Here is a 20,364-nt window from a genome sequence, read left to right on the forward strand (position 1 = left end):
GTATGAGGCATCGGTGTTCTGTATAGTGTCATACAGTGCCACAGATAAGGTGCCACAGAACTGACAGCCAGTAGGAGGCATCGGTGTCCTGTACAGCATCATACACTGCCACAGATAAGGTGACACAGAACTGACAGCCAGTATGAGGCATCGGTGTCCTGTACAGCGTCATACAGTGCCACAGATAAGGTGAAACAGAACTGACAGCCAGTATGAGGCATCGGTGTTCTGTATAGTGTCATACAGTGCCACAGATAAGGTGCCACAGAACTGACAGCCAGTATGAGGCATCGGTGTTCTGTACAGCGTCATACAGTGCCACAGATAAGGTGACACAGAACTGACAGCCAATATGAGGCATCAGTGTTCTGTACAGCGTCATACAGTGCCACAGATAAGGTGACACAGAACTGACAGCCAGTATGAGGCATCGGTGTTCTGTACAGCATCATACAGTGCCACAGATAAGGTGACACAGCACTGACAGCCAGTATGAGGCATCGGTGTTCTGTGCAGCGTCATATAGTGCCACAGATAAGGTGACACAGAACTGACAGCGAGTATGAGGCATCGGTGTTCTGTACAGCATCATACAGTGCCACAGATAAGGGGATACAGAACTGACAGCCAGTATGAGGCATCGGTGTTCTGTACAGCGTCATACAGTGCCACAGATAAGGTGACACAGAACTGACAGCCAGTATGAGGCATCGGTGTTCTGTACAGCATCATACAGTGCCACAGATTAGGTGACACAGAACTGACAGCCAGTATGAGGCATCGGTGTTCTGTACAGCGTCATACAGTGCCACAGATAAGGTGACACAGTGTCATACAGTGCCACAGATAAGGGGATACAGAACTGACAGCCAGTATGAGGCATCAGTGTTCTGTACAGCGTCATACAGTGCCACAGATTAGGTGACACAGAACTGACAGCCAGTAGGAGGCATCAGTGTTCTGTACAGCATCATACAGTGCCACAGATAAGGTGCCACAGCACTGACAGCCAGTATGAGGCATCGGTGTTCTGTATAGTGTCATACAGTGCCACAGATAAGGTGCCACAGAACTGACAGCCAGTAGGAGGCATCGGTGTCCTGTACAGCGTCATACAGCGCCACAGATAAGGGGAGACAGAACTGACAGCCAGTATGAGGCATCGGTGTTCTAGAGTGGAGACTGCAGGTAGGAAGCAGTTCTGTGTCAGCCACTCACACTGGCCTCACCCTCACTGTAAATTCCATAACAAATAAGTTGAACTTCAAATGCTACTTTCCCAGCCAACACATCCTGGTAAACAGGCTTCTACAGACACAGCTACACAAGGCGGTCTCGCAATGTGAGTCACAACGCTCTGCAGACCCCACCCCCCTTGCAGAAGCTCTCACCTATCCAAATGTGTGTTCCTTCCCCAGTCATAGCTCTGACACTGACAGATGTGCAGAGCTGGGAGCCAGCGGAGGCTGCTGAGGACCCCTCCTCTAGCTGCTGCCCGGCCCACACTGCCCTAACGGGCTGGCTCTAATTACTGTGGAATGACTCACACACCACACTCTCGTCCTATTCATAACTATTCTTCTCTGCCTCTCATAAAGGGACGCCTAACCAAAGTCACCACTCTGTGCTCTGTCTTTAGAACTAAAGTTTGTGCAACATCTATCTGTAAACTGTCCCATATAGGAAACAGCAGTTGGCTAAATACAACCTAACCCTGAATTTCGGGAACACTCGCAGATTTTCTTGCTTTTTTGGCAGTTGCAGAGTGAGCTCCCCAGAACGGATGTCTGACTCATGGAGGAGCCCTGCCAGTCACTATACGCTACCAAACGTCCCCGTATCCAACACAAACACCAGTTACTAACGCCTGAGGTTTGCCGAAACAGCTATTTCATATGTAGGCATAATTTCATACTATGTACTATGATTTATTGTGGTCACAGCTTCCTTTATAATGATCAAGTTATAATAGCCGCACATGTCTCTTCTCCATTCATCCAGACCTCTCTATAAGCCTCACATGTCTCTTCTCCATTCATCCAGACCTCTCTATAAGCCTCACATGTCTGTTCTCCATTCATCCAGACCTCTCTCTAAGCCTCATATGTCTCTTCTCCATTCAGCCAGACCTCTCTCTAAGCCTCACGTCTTCTCCATTCATCCAGATCTCTATCTAAGCCTCACAGGTCTCTTCTCCATTCATCCAGACCTCTCTCTAAGCCTCACATGTCTCTTCTCCATTCATCCAGATCTCTATCTAAGTCTCACGTCTTCTCCATTCATCCAGATCTCTATCTAAGCCTCACAGGTCTCTTCTCCATTCATCCAGACCTCTCTCTAAGCCTCACATGTCTCTTCTCCATTCATCCAGATCTCTATCTAAGTCTCACAGGTCTCTTCTCTATTCATCCAGACCTCTCTCTAAGCCTATGTCTCATCTCCATTCATCCAGACCTCTCTCTAAGCCTCACATGTCTCTTCTCCATTCATCCAGACCTCTCTCTAAGCCTCACAGGTCTCTTCTCTATTCATCCAGACCTCTCTCTAAGCCTATGTCTCATCTCCATTCAGTCAGACCTCTCTCTAAGCCTCACAGGTCTCTTCTCCGTTCATCCAGAGCTCTCTCTGAGCCTCACCGGTCTATTCTCCATTCATCCAGACCTCTCTCTAAGCCTATGTCTCTCCTCCATTCATCCAGAGCTCTCTCTGAGCCTCACCGGTCTCTTCTCCATTCATCCAGACCTCTCTCTAAGCCTATGTCTCTTCTCCATTCATCCAGAGCTCTCTCTGCGCCTCACCGGTCTCTTCTCCATTCATCCAGACCTCTCTCTAAGCCTATGTCTCTTCTCCATTCAGCCAGACCTCTCTCTGGGCCTCACAGGTCTCTTCTCCATTCATCCAGACCTCTTTTTAAACCTCACAGGTCTCTTCTCCATTCATCCAGACCTCTCCCTTGCCTCACAGGTCTCTTCTTCATTCATCCAGAGCTCTCTCTGAGCCTCACAGGTCTCTTCTCAATTCATCCAGACCTCTCTCTAAGCCTCACAGGTCTCTTCTCCATTCATCCAGACCTCTCTCTAAGCCTCACAGTCTGTTCTCCATTCATCCAGAGCTCTCTCTAAGCCTCTCATGTCTTCTCCATTCATCCAGATCTCTATCTAAGCATCCAGAGTTTTATAAACCTGACAGGCCTCTGCTCTGATCACTTATATTCTCCTCTCTTACCTCTCCAGTTCTATACGCAGCAGCTTTTCTCTCTCCAGGATAGATACATGTAGTTTCCCCCACTCCTTCTCCACATCTAGGGGATGATAGCCAGCAGGTACCTTCAGCTGTCCAGACTTAATTGCACCCTACGGGAGAACAATGGAGGCAGAGGCACAGGTCAGAGGAGGGGTATATGGGTTAGAGATATGGACAATGGAGGCAGCAGCACGGGTCAGATGAGGTTTAGATATATGGACAATGGAGGCACGGGTTAGATGAGGGTTAGATATATGGACAATGGAGGCACGGGTCAGATGAGGGTTAGATACATGGACAATGGAGGCACGGGTCAGATGAGGAGTATATAGTTTAGTTACATGAACAATGGAGGCACAGGTCAGATGAGAGATATATAGGTTAGGTATATGAACAATGGAGGCACAGGTCAGATGAGAGGTATATAGGTTAGATACATGGACAATGTAGGCACGGGTCAGATGAGGGTTATATAGGTTAGATACATGGACAATGGACGCACTGGTCAGATGAGGGGATAATAGTTAGGTACATGAACAATGGAGGCACAGGTCAGATGAGAGGTATTTGGGTCAGGTACATGAACAATGGAGGCACAGGTCAGATGAGAGGTATTTGGGTCAGGTACATGGACAATGTAGGCACGGGTCAGATGAGGGGTATTTGGTTTAGATACATGGACAATGGAGGCACGGGTCAGATGAGGGGTATATAGGTTAGATACATGGACAATGTAGGCACGGGTCAGATGAGGGGTATTTGGTTTAGATACATGGACAATGGAGGCACGGGTCAGATGAGGTGTATATAGGTTAGATACATGGACAATGGAGGCACGGGTCAGATGAGGGGTATATAGGTTAGATACATGGACAATGGAGGCATGGGTCAGATGAGGAGATATGGGTTAGACATTGTATGGATGAAATGAAGGGATAAAGGTAACATGACCAGAAATAGAACCTCATACAGACTGTAAAGAACCAGGAGGAGAAGTGCTGCATAGTTACTGTAGGAGAGGACACTGGGGCGCGATACTCACCTCTAGAGACTGGTACTGCAACTTAGACTGGTTCTTGTCGGCTTCCTTACTGGGGAGCTCTGTCTCTTTAAATTTCAGGAACTGACGCCACAGAGTCTGAAGTCAACAGGAAAGAGTTAAACTTATAGAATAAATACACTCATCATCATCATCATCTATGGTGTCATGGTCAGTGCTCAGAGATCTGTGGTGTGATCAAGATACAGAGGACGTCCAGAGTGACTCAGGGTGTAAATACAAAGTGTGATTAGGTGTGCAAAAATAGGGAGCGTGTCACCTGTAATGCAGGGAGCGTGTCACTAGTAATACAGGGAGGGGAGCGTGTCACTAGTAATGCAAGGAGGGGAGACTGTCCCCAGTAATGCAGGGAGGGGAGCCTGTCCCCAGTAATACAGGGAGGGGAGCCTGTCCCCAGTAATACAGGGAGGGGAGCCTGTCCCCAGTAATACAGGGAGGGGAGCCTGTCCCCAGTAATACAGGGAGGGGAGCCTGTCCCCAGTAATACAGGGAGCCGAGCGTGTCCCCAGTAATACAGGGAGGCGAGCGTGTCCCCAGTAATACAGGGAGGGGAGCCTGCCCCCAGTAATACAGGGAGGGGAGCCTGTCCCCAGTAATACAGGGAGGGGAGCCTGTCCCCAGTAATACAGGAAGGGGAGCGTGTCCCCAGTAATACAGGGAGGGGAGCCTGTCCCCAGTAATACAGGGAGGGGAGCCTGTCCCCAGTAATACAGGGAGGAGAGCCTGTCCCCAGTAATACAGGGATGGGAGCCTGTCCCCAGTAATACAGGGATGGGAGCCTGTCCCCAGTAATACAGGGAGGGGAGCCTGTCCCCAGTAATACAGGGAGGGGAGCCTGTCCCCAGTAATACAGGGAGGGGAGCCTGTGCCCAGTAATACAGGGAGGGGAGCCTGTCCCCAGTAATACAGGAAGGGGAGCGTGTCCCCAGTAATACAGGGAGGGGAGCGAGTCCCCAGTAATACAGGGAGGGGAGCGAGTCCCCAGTAATACAGGGAGGGGAGCATGTCCTCAGTAATACAGGGAGCCTGTCCCCAGTAATACAGGGAGGGGAGCCTGTCCCCAGTTATACAGGGAGGGGAGCCTGTCCCCAGTAATACAGGGAGGGGAGCCTGTCCCCAGTAATACAGGGAGGGGAGCCTGTCCCCAGTAATACAGGGATGGGAGCCTGTCCCCAGTAATACAGGGATGGGAGCCTGTCCCCAGTAATACAGGGATGGGAGCCTGTCCCCAGTAATACAGGGAGGGGAGCCTGTCCCCAGTAATACAGGGAGGGGAGCCTGTCCCCAGTAATACAGGGAGGGGAGCCTGTCCCCAGTAATACAGGAAGGGGAGCCTGTCCCCAGTAATACAGGGAGGGGAGCGAGTCCCCAGTAATACAGGGAGGGGAGCGAGTCCCCAGTAATACAGGGAGGGGAGCGAGTCCCCAGTAATACAGGGAGGGGAGCGAGTCCCCAGTAATACAGGGAGGGGAGCATGTCCTCAGTAATACAGGGAGGGGAGCCTGTCCCCAGTAATACAGGGAGGGGAGCCTGTCCCCAGTAATACAGGGAGGGGAGCCTGTCCCCAGTAATACAGGGAGGGGAGCCTGTCCCCAGTAATACAGGGAGCGTGTCCCCAGTAATACAGAGAGGGGAGCCTGTCCCCAGTAATACAGGGAGGGGAGCCTGTCCCCAGTAATACAGGGAGGGGAGCCTGTCCCCAGTAATGCAGGGAGGGGAGCCTTTCCCCAGTAATACAGGGAGGGGAGCCTGTCCCAAGTAATACAGGGAGCCTGTCCCCAGTAATACAGGGATGGGAGCCTGTCCCCAGTAATACAGGGATGGGAGCCTGTCCCCAGTAATACAGGGATGGGAGCCTGTCCCCAGTAATACAGGGAGGGGAGCCTGTCCCCAGTAATACAGGGAGGGGAGCCTGTCCCCAGTAATACAGGGAGGGGAGCCTGTCCCCAGTAATACAGGGAGGGGAGCCTGTCCCCAGTAATACAGGAAGGGGAGCCTGTCCCCAGTAATACAGGGAGGGGAGCGAGTCCCCAGTAATACAGGGAGGGGAGCGAGTCCCCAGTAATACAGGGAGGGGAGCGAGTCCCCAGTAATACAGGGAGGGGAGCGAGTCCCCAGTAATACAGGGAGGGGAGCGAGTCCCCAGTAATACAGGGAGGGGAGTCTGTCCGCAGTAATACAGGGAGGGGAGCCTGTCCCCAGTAATACAGGGAGGGGAGCCTGTCCCCAGTAATACAGAGAGGGGAGCCTGTCCCCAGTAATACAGGGAGGGGAGCCTGTCCCCAGTAATACAGGGAGGGGAGCCTGTCCCCAGTATTACAGGGAGGGGAGCCTGTCCCCAGTAATACATGGAGCGTGTCCCCAGTAATACAGGGAGGGGAGCCTGTCCCCAGTAATACAGGGAGGGGAGCGAGTCCCCAGTAATACAGGGAGCGTGTCCCCAGTAATACAGGGAGGGGAGCGTGTCCCCAGTAATACAGGGAGGGGAGCGTGTCCCCAGTAATACAGGGAGGGGAGCCTGTCCCCAGTAATACAGGGAGGGGAGTCTGTCCCCAGTAATACAGGGAGGGGAGCCTGTCCCCAGTAATACAGGGATGGGAGCCTGTCCCCAGTAATACAGGGAGGGGAGCCTGTCCCCAGTAATACAGGGAGGGGAGCCTGTCCCCAGTAATACAGGGAGCGTGTCCCCAGTAATACAGAGAGGGGAGCCTGTCCCCAGTAATACAGGGAGGGGAGCCTGTCCCCAGTAATACAGGGAGGGGAGCGTGTCCCCAGTAATACAGGGAGGGGAGCATGTCCTCAGTAATACAGGGAGGGGAGTCTGTCCCCAGTAATACAGGGAGGGGAGCCTGTCCCCAGTAATACAGGGAGGGGAGCCTGTCCCCAGTAATACAGGGATGGGAGCCTGTCCCCAGTAATACAGGGAGGGGAGCCTGTCCCCAGTAATACAGGGAGGGGAGCCTGTCCCCAGTAATACAGGAAGGGGAGCCTGTCCCCAGTAATACAGGGAGCGTGTCCCCAGTAATACAGAGAGGGGAGCCTGTCCCCAGTAATACAGGGAGCCTGTCCCCAGTAATACAGGGAGGGGAGTCTGTCCGCAGTAATACAGGGAGGGGAGCCTGTCCCCAGTAATACAGGGAGGGGAGCCTGTCCCCAGTAATACAGGGAGGGGAGCCTGTCCCCAGTAATACAGGGAGGGGAGCCTGTCGCCAGTATTACAGGGAGGGGAGCCTGTCCCCAGTAATACATGGAGCGTGTCCCCAGTAATACAGGGAGGGGAGCCTGTCCCCAGTATTACAGGGAGGGGAGCCTGTCCCCAGTAATACAGGGAGCGTGTCCCCAGTAATACAGAGAGGGGAGCCTGTCCCCAGTAATACAGGGAGGGGAGCCTGTCCCCAGTAATACAGGGAGGGGAGCGTGTCCCCAGTAATACAGGGAGGGGAGCCTGTCCCCAGTAATACAGGGAGGGGAGCCTTTCCCCAGTAATACAGGGAGGGGAGCCTGTCCCCAGTAATACAGGGAGGGGAGCCTGTCCCCAGTAATACAGGGAGCGTGTCCCCAGTAATACAGAGAGGGGAGCCTGTCCCCAGTAATACAGGGAGCGTGTCCCCAGTAATACAGAGAGGGGAGCCTGTCCCCAGTAATACAGGGAGGGGAGTCTGTCCGCAGTAATACAGGGAGGGGAGCCTGTCCCCAGTAATACAGGGAGGGGAGCCTGTCCCCAGTAATACAGAGAGGGGAGTCTGTCCCCAGTAATACAGGGAGGGGAGCCTGTCCCCAGTAATACAGGGAGGGGAGCCTGTCCCCAGTAATACACGGAGGGGAGCCTGTCCCCAGTAATACAGGGAGGGGAGCCTGTCCCCAGTATTACAGGGAGGGGAGCCTGTCCCCAGTAATACATGGAGCGTGTCCCCAGTAATACAGGGAGGGGAGCCTGTCCCCAGTATTACAGGGAGGGGAGCCTGTCCCCAGTAATACAGGGAGCGTGTCCCCAGTAATACAGAGAGGGGAGCCTGTCCCCAGTAATACAGGGAGGGGAGCCTGTCCCCAGTAATACAGGGAGGGGAGCCTGTCTCCAGTAATACAGGGAGGGGAGCCTGTCCCCAGTAATACAGGGAGGGGAGCCTGTCCCCAGTAATACAGGGAGGGGAGCCTGTCCCCAGTAATACAGGGAGGGGAGCCTGTCCCCAGTAATACAGGGAGGGGAGCCTGTCCCCAGTATTACAGGGAGGGGAGCCTGTCCCCAGTAATACATGGAGCCTGTCCCCAGTAATACAGGGAGTGGAGCCTGTCCCCAGTAATACAGGGAGGGGAGCGTGTCCCCAGTAATACAGGGAGGGGAGCCTGTCTCCAGTAATACAGGGAGGGGAGCCTGTCTCCAGTAATACAGGGAGGGGAGCCTGTCCCCAGTATTACAGGGAGGGGAGCCTGTCCCCAGTATTACAGGGAGGGGAGCGTGTCCCCAGTAATACATGGAGCGTGTCCCCAGTAATACATGGAGCGTGTCGCTGTGGGTACAATGAGTATCTCCTCAGTGACAGCATGTCACAAGGAACTGATGTGCAGATTATCGCATGACACGCTGAGACCTGATCACGGGGTGAAGCCGATCATGGGACAGACCACAACTATTTCACCAGCTGAAAACATGCAAAAGCAGCCAGACATTACTACATTGCTTTGTGTGCGCTGCCAGCCTGAGAACCGTGCACAGATAGACACACGCAATCTGCCACTAGGACAGACTTATACTGGAACACTCTAAGATTACTGCTGCAAAGAGTGCACGGTGGCACAGTGGATAGCTTTGTTGCCTCACAGAACAGAGACCTCTATAAGTGTGGAGATCTCCCCGTGTTTGCGTGGGTTTCCTCTGGGTCCTCCGTCTCCTCCCAGAATCCAAAATCGTGCCGGTAGGATACCTGGCATCTGACCAAAGATAAACCCGGTGTGAGTGTGTTCCATGTGATAGGGAATATAGAGCGTAAGCTCAGCTGCGGCACTAGCTCATGTGAATGACCAGGTATTCCCTGTACAGCGCTGCGGAATGTATGCACCCACATATCCAGGCGCTGTTTGTGTGGCCCCCAGTTCTGTACAACCCCGTGTACCTCAATTTCCTCATAGCTGGCTGGGAATCTCTTCTCCTCAAAGATGACAGTGTAGTGTCTTATCCACTGCTGCAGCATGGTCACCCTCTCGTAGTACTCGTGCCACCGCAGCTCCAGCTCCTACAAGAAAACAAGGCCATGAAGCCAAGAGATCTCAGCAGACTTCACAGTGTACCCCATCCCGCAACTCCAGTGACTCACGTTGGCTCTGACCCCGTCCTGCACATCAGGAACCCTTGGCATGGCATCGTACAGAGAAGACACGTACGTTATGATGGATTTCTCGTCAGGCTGGGAGACATCAACATCTATAGAGAGAGAGATATAGCAATGTCATCAGCACACAGGTTCCACCACTGGTCCCCAAGGCTGCAGCACCTCATCCTGCTGGAGGAGCCTTTGTAGCCTTGTGCCCAGTATAGATGTAGGAAATAAGGGAGATGCCTTTATTCCCAGGAATTACAATGACGTACCCTCAGGGTCCAGTAGTCTGGTGACACCCAGCTCCCTCTCAGCTACCCCAAACGCTTGGTCCAGGTTCTCCAGGTTGGTCTGACGGTAAACCCTCTTCATGTCTATGAGCATCGGCCTGTGGGAAGGAGGAGACTCGGTTTATTATAGATTACTGACAATCAGGCACGATACATCTACAGAGAGCAATATTATTACCGGAATGATTACAGACTTGGGGTCTATTAGACATACGAGTGAATAACATATTTCCCTTATAGCTGAGGTTATGAATGAAGCGGATTTATTGTAATTCCCTTTACTCGTATGACAACAATGGGGTCATTTAATAACACCCCTTTTGTACCAAAAACCCGGCTCCAACTGAGCATGGACTGGGCACGGGTTTTATTCCTTTCACACCAGACCCAGGTCTTCCAGCGTTACAGTGGACGCTTGGGGATGATGTCATCTACAAGCGCTACTTAAGCCAGCCAGCCATGGTTTGAGGCATGACCCGGGTCACGCCATTTACACTGCACCGTTACCAGGGTCGGATTACCGGGCAACTCGATCTGAGTTTTTTTCAAGGACCCTTCTACACCGAGCCGCAACACAGGGGAGACCCAGCAATAATTTGGGTTATTGCATCAGTGGAAAAGGGGTAAAACTGCAGTAAAATATCGGATGTAGAGAGATATGAAAAAGCGCCATCAAAATCACTGCAAGTACACCAGAGGATACAGCGATTACACTGCACACAGGTCACTGCAATTACACCACACAGAGGATACAGCAATTACACTGCACATGTCACTGCAATTACACCAGAGGATACAGCGATTACACTGCACACAGGTCACTGCAATTACACCAGACAGAGGATACAGCGATAACACTGCACACAGGTCACTGCAATTACACCAGAGGATACAGCAATAACACTGCACACAGGTCACTGCAATTACACCAGAGGATACAGCGATTACACTGCACACAGGTCACTGCAATTACACCAGACAGAGGATACAGCGATAACACTGCACACAGGTCACTGCAATTACACCAGAGGATACAGCAATAACACTGCACACAGGTCACTGCAATTACACCAGAGGATACAGCGATAACACTGCACACAGGTCACTGCAATTACACCAGACAGAGGATACAGCGATTACACTGCACACAGGTCACTGTAATTACACCACACAGAGGATACAGCAATTACACTGCACATGTCACTGCAATTACACCAGAGGATACAGCGATTACACTGCACACAGGTCACTGCAATTACACCAGACAGAGGATACAGCGATAACACTGCACACAGGTCACTGCAATTACACCAGAGGATACAGCAATAACACTGCACACAGGTCACTGCAATTACACCAGAGGATACAGCGATAACACTGCACACAGGTCACTGCAATTACACCAGACAGAGGATACAGCGATTACACTGCACACAGGTCACTGCAATTACACCACACAGAGGATACAGCAATTACACTGCACATGTCACTGCAATTACACCAGAGGATACAGCGACAACACTGCACACAGGTCACTGCAATTACACCACACAGAGGATACAGCAATTACACTGCACACAGGTCACTGCAATTACACCAGAGGATACAGCGATAACACTGCACACAGGTCACTGCAATTACACCAGACAGAGGATACAGCGATAACACTGCACATGTCACTGCAATTACACCAGAGGATACAGCGATAACACTGCACACAGGTCACTGCAATTACACCAGAGGATACAGCGATAACACTGCACACAGGTCACTGCAATTACACCAGACAGAGGATACAGCGATTACACTGCACACAGGTCACTGCAATTACACCACACAGAGGATACAGCTATTACACTGCACATGTCACTGCAATTACACCACACAGAGGATACAGCAATTACACTGCACATGTCACTGCAATTACACCAGAGGATACAGCGATTACACTGCACACAGGTCACTGCAATTACACCACACAGAGGATACAGCAATTACACTGCACATGTCACTGCAATTACACCAGAGGATACAGCGATTACACTGCACACAGGTCACTGCAATTACACCAGACAGAGGATACAGCGATAACACTGCACATGTCACTGCAATTACACCAGAGGATACAGCGATAACACTGCACACAGGTGACTGCAATTACACCAGACAGAGGATACAGCGATTACACTGCACACAGGTCACTGCAATTACACCACACAGAGGATACAGCAATTACACTGCACATGTCACTGCAATTACACCAGAGGATACAGCGATAACACTGCACACAGGTCACTGCAATTACACCAGAGGATACAGCGATAACACTGCACACAGGTCCTGCAATTACACCAGACAGAGGATACAGCGATAACACTGCACACAGGTCACTGCAATTACACCAGAGGATACAGCGATTACACTGCACACAGGTCACTGCAATTACACCAGACAGAGGATACAGCGATAACACTGCACATGTCACTGCAATTACACCATAGGATACAGCGATAACACTGCACACAGGTCACTGCAATTACACCAGACAGAGGATACAGCGATTACACTGCACACAGGTCACTGCAATTACACCACACAGAGGATACAGCAATTACACTGCACATGTCACTGCAATTACACCACACAGAGGATACAGCAATTACACTGCACATGTCACTGCAATTACACCAGAGGATACAGCGATTACACTGCACACAGGTCACTGCAATTACACCAGACAGAGGATACAGCGATAACACTGCACATGTCACTGCAATTACACCAGAGGATACAGCGATAACACTGCACACAGGTCACTGCAATTACACCAGAGGATACAGCGATAACACTGCACACAGGTCACTGCAATTACACCAGACAGAGGATACAGCGATTACACTGCACACAGGTCACTGCAATTACACCACACAGAGGATACAGCAATTACACTGCACATGTCACTGCAATTACACCAGAGGATACAGCGATAACACTGCACACAGGTCACTGCAATTACACCAGAGGATACAGCGATAACACTGCACACAGGTCACTGCAATTACACCAGACAGAGGATACAGCGATAACACTGCACATGTCACTGCAATTACACCAGAGGATACAGCGATAACACTGCACACAGGTCACTGCAATTACACCAGAGGATACAGCGATAACACTGCACACAGGTCACTGCAATTACACCAGACAGAGGATACAGCGATTACACTGCTCACAGGTCACTGCAATTACACCACACAGAGGATACAGCAATTACACTGCACATGTCACTGCAATTACACCACACAGAGGATACAGCAATTACACTGCACACATGTCACTGCAATTACACCAGAGGATACAGCGATAACACTGCACACAGGTCACTGCAATTATACCAGAGGATACAGCGATAACACTGCACATAGGTCACTGCAATTACACCAGACAGAGGATACAGCGATTACACTGCACACAGGTCACTGCAATTACACCACACAGAGGATACAGCTATTACACTGCACATGTCACTGCAATTACACCACACAGAGGATACAGCAATTACACTGCACACAGGTCACTGCAATTACACCAGACAGAGGATACAGCGATTACACTGCACACAGGTCACTGCAATTACACCACACAGAGGATACAGCAATTACACTGCACATGTCACTGCAATTACACCAGACAGAGGATACAGCGATTACACTGCACACAGGTCACTGCAATTACACCACACAGAGGATACAGCAATTACACTGCACATGTCACTGCAATTACACCAGAGGATACAGCGATTACACTGCACACAGGTCACTGCAATTACACCAGACAGAGGATACAGCGATAACACTGCACACAGGTCACTGCAATTACACCAGAGGAATATACAATACAGGGGGGGGGGATGGGGATATATCATACAGGATGGGGAAGGAATGGGAATATACCATACAGGGTGGGGGAGGAATGGGAATATACCATACACAGAGTGGGGGAGAAAAGGGAATATACCATACAGGGTGGGGGGGAGGAATGGGAATATACCATACAGGGTGGGGGGGGGGAATGGGAATATACCATACAGGGTGGGGGAGGAATGGGGATATACCATACAGGGTGGGGGAGGAATAGGAATATACCATACAGAGTGGGGGAGAAAAGGGAATATACCATACACAGAGTGGGGGAGAAAAGGGAATATACCATACAGGGTGGGGGAGGAAGGGGAATATACCATACAGGGTGGGGGAGGAATGGGAATATACCATACAGGGTGGGGGAGGAAGGGGAATATACCATACAGGGTGGGGGGAATGGGAATATACCATACAGGGTGGGGGAGGAAGGGGAATATATCATACAAGGTTGGGGAAGAAATGGGAATATACCATACAGGGTGGGGAAGGAATGGGGATATACGATACAGGGGGGGGGGGAATGGGGATATACCATACAGGGTTGGGGGGAATGGGAATATATCATACAGGATGGGGAAGGAATGGGAATTTACCATACAGGGTGGGGGAGGAATGGAAATATACCATACAGGGTGGGGGGAATCGGAATATATCATACAGGATGGGGAAGGAATGGGAATTTACCATACAGGGTGGGGGAGGAAGGGGAATATACCATACAGGGTGGGGTGAATGGGAATATATCATACAGGGTGGGGGAGGAAGGGGAATATGTCATACAGGGTGGGGGAGGAAGGGGAATATGTCATACAGGGTGGGGGAGGAAGGGGAATATACCATACAGGGTGGGGAGAGGAATGGGAATATACCATACAGGGTTGGGGGGAATGGGGATATACCATACAGGGTTGGGGGGAGGAATGGGAATATACCATACAGGGTGGGGGAGGAATGGAAATATACCATACGGGGTGGGGGAGGAATGGGAATATATCATACAGGGTGGGGAAGGAATGGGAATATATCATACAGGGTGGGGAAGGAATGGGAATATACCATACAGGGTGGGGAAGGAATGGGGATATACCATACAGGGTGGGGGAGAAATGGGAATATACAATAGAGGGTTGGGGGGAATGGGAATATATCATACAGGGTGGGGGGAGGAATGGGAATATACCATACAGGGTGGGGGGGGGGAGGAATGGGAATATACCATACAGGGTGGGGGGGGGGAGGAATGGGAATATACCATACAGGGTGGGGGAGGAATGGGAATATACCATACAAGGCATATGATGGGCACAGAGTTTGCGTAGCTGAGGAATGAATGGGCACAGGACATGGCAGCCAATATAATGGAATGTGCTGTACAGCCAGCACTGCACACATGTACATAGAGTAGATAAATTTACGACCTACAGTACAAGAGACCAGACATAAATGTATCCCGCCACGCGCACACCCCCTACAGGCTTAATGTGTCACACGTGTGGTGTAAGATGACACTCCTGTTACACTACATCACGCACAGTAACACACACAGCGCAATATCGGACCCATGCAAGTAAGACGCAGCTTGGTGTCAGTACAGATGACTGCTGCAGCTTCCTGGCCTCTCACACCCTCACCATACATGAAGAACGCGTGTTCCACGCAGGTCACGGACGGAGCACTAACATGCAGGAAGAAAACGGAGAACCGTACATTTCTGTCAGCTGTAGCTCGGAGCGGATGGCGTAGACAGAGCCCAGATAAGTGCTCCCGCGGTCCCCCTGGTATCCATTGGCCTGTTCCCAGCGCTCGTTATCTGACGGAACGTCCTCACACAGCATCACCACCCTGTCCAGCGGCTGGGTCTGGGGGGCCTGGGGTCTCTTCTGCGTCCCCTTCCTGCGCTGGAGTCCATCATGAGGCATAATGCCGGTTATATCGGTTATTCTGTTCCCTGGTACTAGGGCAGTCTTCTCACCCCCCCTGTTCTGTGGCTTCTCAGTCTCCGCTTCTCTCCATCACCGTCTCCTCTTCTGCGTTTCGGTCTCTCCTAGCCCCCCCTGCTCACCCTTCTCCACTTACATAGTGAGCCGGAGCCTTTTGTCTTCCTCGCCGCTCAGGATTACAACAGGTTTGCCTTGGGACAAATAGAACTTTCCTGGCCTTTAGAATCCACCTGGCGAGTCCGGCCGGGAAAGTTCCTCGGGATCCGCTTTGAAGTCCCCTACAACACCCTGCAAGGTTCCTCTGATGCTTCAGCTGTAACGCTGCTCTTCTCTCTGGCACGGGCGGTGTGTGTGCCTGGGACGCATGTAAAGCTTTGGGCGTGACGGCTCCGCCGTGCTATTACATGTTTATACTAATGATAAAAGGAGAACGCGAGGGAGGTGGAAGACGCTGCAATATGTCGCCTCTGGCTACCGAATGAAGGAGCTGTGTCTCCACCTGACACAGCCGGGATGGTGCGGCTAAGCTGGTACTAGCTCAGGGATGTAGGTGTAACGTAGCACCCTGGTAGCTGGGAACAGACAGCGGGCACCCATCCATACATATAATGGGGGCAGCTCAGGACAGGGTGCCAGGACACTGCTGGCACTACATGCCATTTACTATATCCTACAAAGCACTGGCCAGCGGGTACTATTACTGCTGCGCACTACAACTCTCAGCCATCACCAATATCCTCTCAGCTCTCCATTTTCTGTCCATTCATCTGACCTTAGAACTTAAAACAAAATCCTGACCGCATCATTGCGTTCATGGCGAGGAGGAGGTGGTGGCGGGGCCGCTCGCAGGCACAGACCTGTGCCGCAGACACTCACCCATTGTTACAGCTCCAGCATTGTTTTTGGCTGATGGAAGAAATCGTGTTTCGGCACGAGCCTTATAACCCACATCCGTCCCTCAGCCAGGACGCTACACACAACGCTATTGTATCACACGATACGGAGATGTGAGGATCTGCAGACAAACTGTAACGCTCTGCATTCACACTGAACTGTCAAGTGCACTAGCGAGATGCTCTGCAGTTACACACTATTGTAAAAGGAATGGGCAAAATGCTCTGCAGGTATAGTGTATTACAAACGGTATGGGCGAGATGCTCTGCTATACTGTGGGTGACATATTCTGGGGATGAGAAGTATATTTTGTGACATGCGGGAGAGATGCTCTGCTATACTGTAGGGTGCACATTTGTGAGATATTCTGCAGATATAAAAGGCACTGCAGGTATAGTACACCGAACTCTGCTATACTATGGGTGAGAATTTGTCAATATACTATACTGTAATTGAGATACTCTGCAGATATTATATGGTTATACTATACTGTATGTATGTGCAGGTATGCTATTACTGTGGGTGAGATACTCTGATGATACTCTAGGCTGTGGGTGAGATACTCTGTGGATACAGCATGCTCTGGGTGAAATACTCTGCTGATACACTAAAGTCTAGCTGAGATACTCTTCGGATACACCATGCTGCGGGTGAGGCAATCTGCGGATACACTATGCTGTGGGTGAGATACTCTGTGGATACACTATGCTATTGGTGAGATACTCTGTGGATACACTATGCTGTGGGTGAGATACTCTGTGGATACACTATGCTGTAGGTGAGATGACCTGCGGATACACCATGCTCTGGATTAGATACTCTGCCGATATAATATACTGTGGGTGAGTATACTATACTGTAGGTGTTATACTCTGGGGATATAATAAGCTATATGTATGTGCAGGTATACTATGGGTGAGATACTCTGCTGATGCACCATGCTGTGGGTGAGATATTCTGCTGATACACTATGCTGTGGGTGAGATACTCTGCTGATACACTATACTGTGGGTGAGATATTCTGCTGATACACTATGCTGTGGGTGAGATACTCTGCTGATACACTATACTGTGGGTGAGATACTCTGGAGATACACTATACTGTATGTGATAGACTCTGCGGATATCCTATGCTGTATGTACTGTATGTGCAGGTACACTATTACTGTGGGTGAGATACTCTGCCACTAAACCTTGCTGTGGGTGAGATACTCTGCGGATACACTATGCTGTGGGTGAGAAACTCTGCAGACACACCATGCTGTGGGTGAGATACTCTGCGGATACACTACATTGTGGGTGAGATACTCTACGGATGCACTATGCTGTGGGTGAGATACTCTGCTGATACACTATACTGTGGGTGAGATATTCTGCTGATACACTATGCTGTGGGTGAGATACTCTGCTGATACACTATACTGTGGGTGAGATACTCTGGAGATACACTATACTGTATGTGATAGACTCTGCGGATATCCTATGCTGTATGTACTGTATGTGCAGGTATACTATTACTGTGGGTGAGATACTCTGCCACTAAACCTTGCTGTGGGTGAGATACTCTGCGGATACACTATGCTGTGGGTGAGATACTCTGCAGACACACCATGCTGTGGGTGAGATACTCTGCGGTTACACTACATTGTGGGTGAGATATTCTGCAAATACACTATGCTGTGGATGAGATACTCTGCTGATGCATTATGCTGTGGGTGAGATACTCTGCAGTACACTACATTGTGGGTGAGATACTCTGCTGATGCACTATGCTGTGGGTGAGATACTCTACACATACACTACATTGTGGGTGAGATACTCTGCTGATGCACTATGCTGTGGATTAGATACTCTGCACATACACTACATTATGAGTGAGATACTCTGCTGATGCACTATGCTGTGGGTGAGATACTCTGCAGTACACTATATTGTGGGTGAGATACTCTGCAGATGCACTACATTGTGGGTGACATACTATGCGGATGCACTATTCTGTGGATGAGATACTCTGCGGATGCACTATGCTATGGATGAGATACTCTGCGGATGCACTATGCTGTGGGGGAGATACTCTGCAGATGCACTATGCTGTGGATGAGATACTTTGTGGATGCACTATGCTGTGGGTGAGATACTCTGCAGGACACTACACTGCGGGTGAGATACTCTGCACATACACTACATTGTGGGTGAGATACTCTGCGGATGCACTATGCTGTGGGTGAGATACTCTGCAGTACACTACACTGTGGGTGAGATAGTCTGTGCTCTGGGTAAAATAATTTCCCTGGTTATAGATGTAAGTGCGACATATGATGCAGACTGTCATATTAGTAGGACTTTTTTATGATTCAGGACGAGATGTTCTGCATCTATAACTTTGTGGTGTGTAAACTGTGCAGGTGTGATGCTCTGCATGTATGTGCCATAGTAGGTGTGGCAGTCTGTGTGCGAGATACTCTGCAGAATACTGTCCTGTACTTGGGGCAGGAGAGATGCTCTGCAGGGATGCTGTGTTGCGCAGGACACAATCGGTGAGAAGCTCTGCAGGACTCTTCGCACCTCTCGCTGTATGTATTACGAGGAGCAGCGGACACACCCGGTCTCATGCTTTTCCAGATGACATTTAGTTTTCTCGTTCCAACAAGTTTCCAGAATAAAACCAAAGGAATTTATTGTATCTGCAGCAATCCCCCGAGGTGTAAATTCCTCGCCAAAGAAGGGGCGTGTCTGTACCCAACCAGCCAATCACAGAGCCTTCCCCGGGGGGCTACAGCCACCGAGAACTAAACCCGTATGCTGCAGTGATTGTACCGGTCACTAACGGCAAGTCACCGGGATTAGGTGACCCATAACCCTCCTCTTACTTGTGCCGGTGGATGATGGCGTTGAAGAGGCGCCCGTCTCTCCAGTTGCTGGTGAAATTATCACAGCGCAGGCCCTGGTATCCCTCCGTCATGCGCTGTGACCACAGGAGCAGCTTCTCCTTGGCCGTCATGTCCTCAGACTGACCACTGACCTGGATGTCTGAGATCTACAAACGGAGGACAGGAGAAAAGGTCATCATTCAATGTACGGAATATAGGCCCTCAAAGCAGCTACACGTTGTGTTATACAGTATAATCCTACATAATGTCCTGCACGTCACTGCGGCTCCCTATGATCTAACACCAGGAGAGACAGATACATTACACTAGGGACCTACATAATGTCCTGCACATCACTGCGGCTCCCTATGATCTAACACCAGGAGAGACAGATACATTACACTAGAGACCTACATAATGTCCTGCACGTCACTGCGGCTCCCTGTGATCTAACGCTGCTGGAAGCAGTGCTCTGACACCAGGAGAGACAGAGACATTACACTAGAGACCTACATAATGTCCTGCACGTCACTGCGGCTCCCTATTATATAACGCTGCTGGAAGCAGTGCTCTGACACCAGGAGAGACAGAGACATTACACTAGAGACCTACATAATGTCCTGCACGTCACTGCGGCTTCCTATGATCTAACACCAGGAGAGACAGAGACATTACACTAGAGACCTACATAATGTCCTGCACGTCACTGCAGCTCCCTATGATCTAACACCAGGAGAGACAGAGACATTACACTAGAGACCTACATAATGTCCTGCACGTTACTGCGGCTCCCTATGATCTAACGCTGCTGGAAGCAGTGCTCTGACAC

General features: G+C 50.6%; 1 protein-coding gene across 4 annotated transcripts in view; it reads right to left on the reverse strand.

Annotated features, from left to right (window-relative positions):
- Positions 1-20,364, reverse strand: part of PLEC (plectin) — a 249,407-nt gene that overhangs the window by 67,954 nt on the left and 161,089 nt on the right. For all 4 annotated transcript variants that reach the window (XM_088442057.1, XM_088442055.1, XM_088442059.1 and 1 more), the window contains 6 exons: positions 19,536-19,702; positions 9,888-10,003; positions 9,616-9,722; positions 9,415-9,534; positions 4,286-4,381; positions 3,226-3,353 (listed from right to left, as the gene is read on the reverse strand). In XM_088442057.1, coding sequence (XP_088298183.1) covers positions 3,226-3,353; positions 4,286-4,381; positions 9,415-9,534; positions 9,616-9,722; positions 9,888-10,003; positions 19,536-19,702 — 734 coding nt within the window. The remainder of the gene's footprint in view (positions 1-3,225; positions 3,354-4,285; positions 4,382-9,414; positions 9,535-9,615; positions 9,723-9,887; positions 10,004-19,535; positions 19,703-20,364) is intronic.

This window comes from Taudactylus pleione, unplaced genomic scaffold, assembly GCF_031769625.1.
Source record: "Taudactylus pleione unplaced genomic scaffold, aTauple2 ptg000304l, whole genome shotgun sequence".
NCBI classification, from domain to species: domain Eukaryota; kingdom Metazoa; phylum Chordata; class Amphibia; order Anura; family Myobatrachidae; genus Taudactylus; species Taudactylus pleione.